The sequence below is a fragment of the Triticum urartu genome, chromosome 3, assembly GCF_003073215.2.
Source record: "Triticum urartu cultivar G1812 chromosome 3, Tu2.1, whole genome shotgun sequence".
Lineage (NCBI taxonomy): Eukaryota > Viridiplantae > Streptophyta > Magnoliopsida > Poales > Poaceae > Triticum > Triticum urartu.
Window position 1 is genome coordinate 12,895,385 of NC_053024.1, and position 3,560 is coordinate 12,898,944.

Genomic DNA, 3,560 nt, shown 5'->3' on the forward strand with positions numbered 1-3,560 from the left:
AACTAGCAATAATGAAATTGATTAAGACCATAGCTTATATCTATTCCATATAAGTTTGGGAATGGAAACCACATTAAGGAAGCATTTACGGTGTAGTTTGGCTGCCTCCGTACCATTTGTTCTCAGACCTCTGCTCTTCTCCTCTCCCACCTCCTGGAAAAAGTTTGGCCCGAGACACACAGACAGCGGTTTTCTTTCCCCAAAGGCCAACAAGGATGCAAGGTGCCGCCGTCGAGGGGAGGAGCAGGGCTTCGCTGGACAAGGCTGGCGAGAGCGCCAAGAAGGTGCGGCTGGACCTGCCCGAAGGCCATGTCAGGCAAGAGGCGGCCGGAGGAGGAGACGGAGGGGCCATCGTCACGGCGGCATACAGCCCGCGAGTGGAGCTCGACGGCAGGATCGACAAGCAAGTGCTCCACTACCCCCTCTGCACCCTCCCCTTCAAGCCCCCCGTTTTCCAGGTTCCTCTCTTGCTTCCTCGATTACCACCGGTGAAATATCGATTCTTTCGTTCCTCAAGATTTGCTGATTTACCGGAGATCTCCGATTTGTGTGCCTGCGTGCAGTGCAAAGTGGGGCATGTGGCCTGCGGTAGCTGCGTGGCCCAGCTGCCCTTCGGGCAGTGCAAGCCGTGTGTGGACGGCGGCGGCTTCTTCAACCCCTACCCTGCGTTGGACGCCGTGGTGTCCTCTACCAGGATCGGGTGCCCCAACGCCGGCTGCCAAAGGTACATGACCTACCACGAGGTTGCCGAGCACCAGAAAGCATGCCCGCACATGCCCTGCCACTGCACGGACCCCGGCTGCGGCTACGCCGGCGCGCCACAGGCGCTCGCCGGCCACCTCTACACTATCCACTCGGTGCCGGTGCGCGCCGTGCAGTACGGCAAGGTCAGCAAGTTCCAGCTACCAGTGTCAGTGCCGCGGCTGGTACTCCTCGGCGACGATAACAACCATGTGTTTGTCCTGACCGTGGGCGCGCTGGGCGCCGGCGCGGCCGCCGTGTCGTTGGTGTGCGCCAGGGCGAGGGCAGTGACGCGGCCCCGATTCACGTGCAAGATGTGGGGCAACCTGGAGCCGCCCCCGGCGGCGGCGAACTGCGGCAAGGAGGACATGGTGCTGGTGGACATGCATATAAGGAGCAGCTCGTCGCCCGGCACGGTGGCCGCCGCGGACGAGCCGACGTTCCTGCTGGTGCCGCAGATGTACCTGGTTCCAGCAGTAGTAGGGGACGGGGCGTCCATGGAAGTTCCCCTGCACATCCGCATCGACAAGCTCTCCCCTTGGTCCGCGTGATTAGGATTAGGTCTCTGTGTTGATGGGAAAAAAATGATGCATTCAAGGCAGTTCATGCTTCCTTATTTAGGAGTTGCAGCTGAAACTATTCGGGTGATGTTAATTTGTAGATGCACTTCATCTTTAGTGTCATTGTAGGGTACTGTATTTAAATCGGAGGATATTATGCTTGGTGCTAATCCTGCCGTGAAATGCATCCTCTTCCGTTGTTATGTCATTCCAACTTGCAAGCATTTCGTTTGCATCTGTTGCAATCTATCTATCTCAAGTCTGAAGTAGAGCTCAATCTCATGTCAAGAAATGTTATCCATGCTACAAAAGCGATGCTTAATGTGGGTTCACTGGAGGATAGTGAGGAAGAAAGGAGGCCTTCCGTCAAACAAATCTCCCAAGAAGGATACCTAGGCAATGTTGATGGAGCATATAACCCTGCAGTAATTGCTCATGAAGCTTCTCTCAGAGTCTTACTAAGCAATGAATCAAATCCATCTACTTTCTAAGGGGGAAACTTATCTCTGTACACTGCTAAAACTGCTAATACTAAAGTGTTAAGACCTTTTTGAGGGCTGCAGCAAAAAAACTAGTAACTTCTACTACACATGGCCATAATTCTTTTCTAGACACTAGTAGAAAACAGGGCTTTGGTTCAGGCCGGGTCAGCCCATTAGTCCTGGTTCAGTCCAGAACCGGGACCAATGTGGGCATTGGTCCAGGTTCGTGAGCCCAGGGGGCCGGCCGGGCCACGTGGGCCATTGGTCCCGGTTCATCTGGACCTTTTGGTCCCGGTTGGTGGGATGAACCGGGACCAATGGGCCTCGCTCCTAGCCCACCACCATTGGTCCCGGTTGGTGGCTTGAACCGGGACAAAAGGCTCCCCTTTAGTCCCGGCTCATGTCACCAACCGGGACCAATGAGGTGCCTATATATACCCCTCGCTCGCGAGCAGAGCACCCCAGTGCTCTGTTTTTCTCTGGCCGAGGGGGAGAGGGCTTTGTGGTGCTCTAGCTCGCCTCCTGTGCACATGAGGTGTTCGATGGAATGCTCGAGCCACACTACTTAAGCTTTCTCCTCTCGAAGCTCGACCTCCAAGCTCCATTTTCCTCGAGATTTGTCTAGATTTAGTGGTCCGTCACGCCCCATCCCCGTCTTCACCGCCGTCGATCACCCGCGCCGATCTCATCACCGACACCACCGTGGTGAGCCTCTTGATCTTATCTTCTTTCTGAAAGGAAAAATATTCTTACTTGTATGTTTAGATAGATACTTGTATCATTTTCTTACATTTATTATTGCATCTTATATAGTGTGATGGTTTTGGTATCCGCCCCCGTCGGCCCTCGTCCTGTCTATGATTCGGATGTGGTATGTATATTATCTTTATAACTATTGGTTCATTTATTGTTTATGAAAATTATGCCGACCAACGTGACATAGATTTTATTTATCTAGGATGTATGTGAATCGGAAATGCCAACCGACCCTATTGTCGAGAGGTTAAATTTAGTTGAAGAAGAAAACAATTTGTTGAAGGAAAAAATAAAAAAATTTGAGGAGGAGAAGATGATATTGGAGTTGCATGTTGCGGATGTCGTCGATGATCACAAGATCAAGATGGATGCAATACGCTTGAAGATTAGAAAGATTAGAAAATATGCCATTCATACCGAGGCTTGGTATCATTATGCCGTTGGATCAATTGTTACCTTGGTTGCGATTATGATCGCATTTGTTTTCGCATTGAAATGTTTTACATAGTTTCAATGTATGGTTTAATTAATTAGATGCTCTGGAGAGCTATATGTTGTTAGATGAGAAATATGTATGCACTTTGGTTCTAATGTGATGATGAACTTCTATTAATTTGGACACTTAATTATATATAATGCACGCAGATGAACCGGCAATGGATGTACAGTGACAGACACACCCGTGAGTACATTAAGGGTGTGCATTAGTTTCTCGATGCGGCTGGGGCAAACAAGCAGAATGGTTTTATGTGTTGTCCATGCACTGAATGTGGGAATACGAGGTCTTACTCTAACCGGAAAATCCTTCACTCCCACCTGCTTTACAAGGGTTTCATGCCACACTATAATGTTTGGACGAGGCACGGAGAAATAGGGGTTATGATGCAAGACGGCGAAGTAGAAGACTACGATGACAACTATGTGCCCCCTGAATACGGTGATGCTGCAACGGGGGGAGCTGGTGAAGATCAAGAGGAACCAGAAGATGTGCCCAATGATGCTGCAACGGGTGAAGCTGCTG

The 3,560-nt window shown here is 50.7% G+C and overlaps 1 protein-coding gene across 1 annotated transcript; it reads left to right on the top strand.

Moving 5' to 3' along the window:
- Positions 1–215: 215 nt before the first annotated feature.
- On the top strand, positions 216–1,292 carry LOC125546494 (E3 ubiquitin-protein ligase SINA-like 10). Its single transcript, XM_048710740.1, has 2 exons — positions 216–458; positions 564–1,292. Exons 1-2 carry the CDS (start codon positions 216–218, stop codon positions 1,290–1,292), a joined length of 972 nt encoding a protein of 323 aa, XP_048566697.1.
- The last annotated feature ends 2,268 nt before the right edge of the window (positions 1,293–3,560 follow it).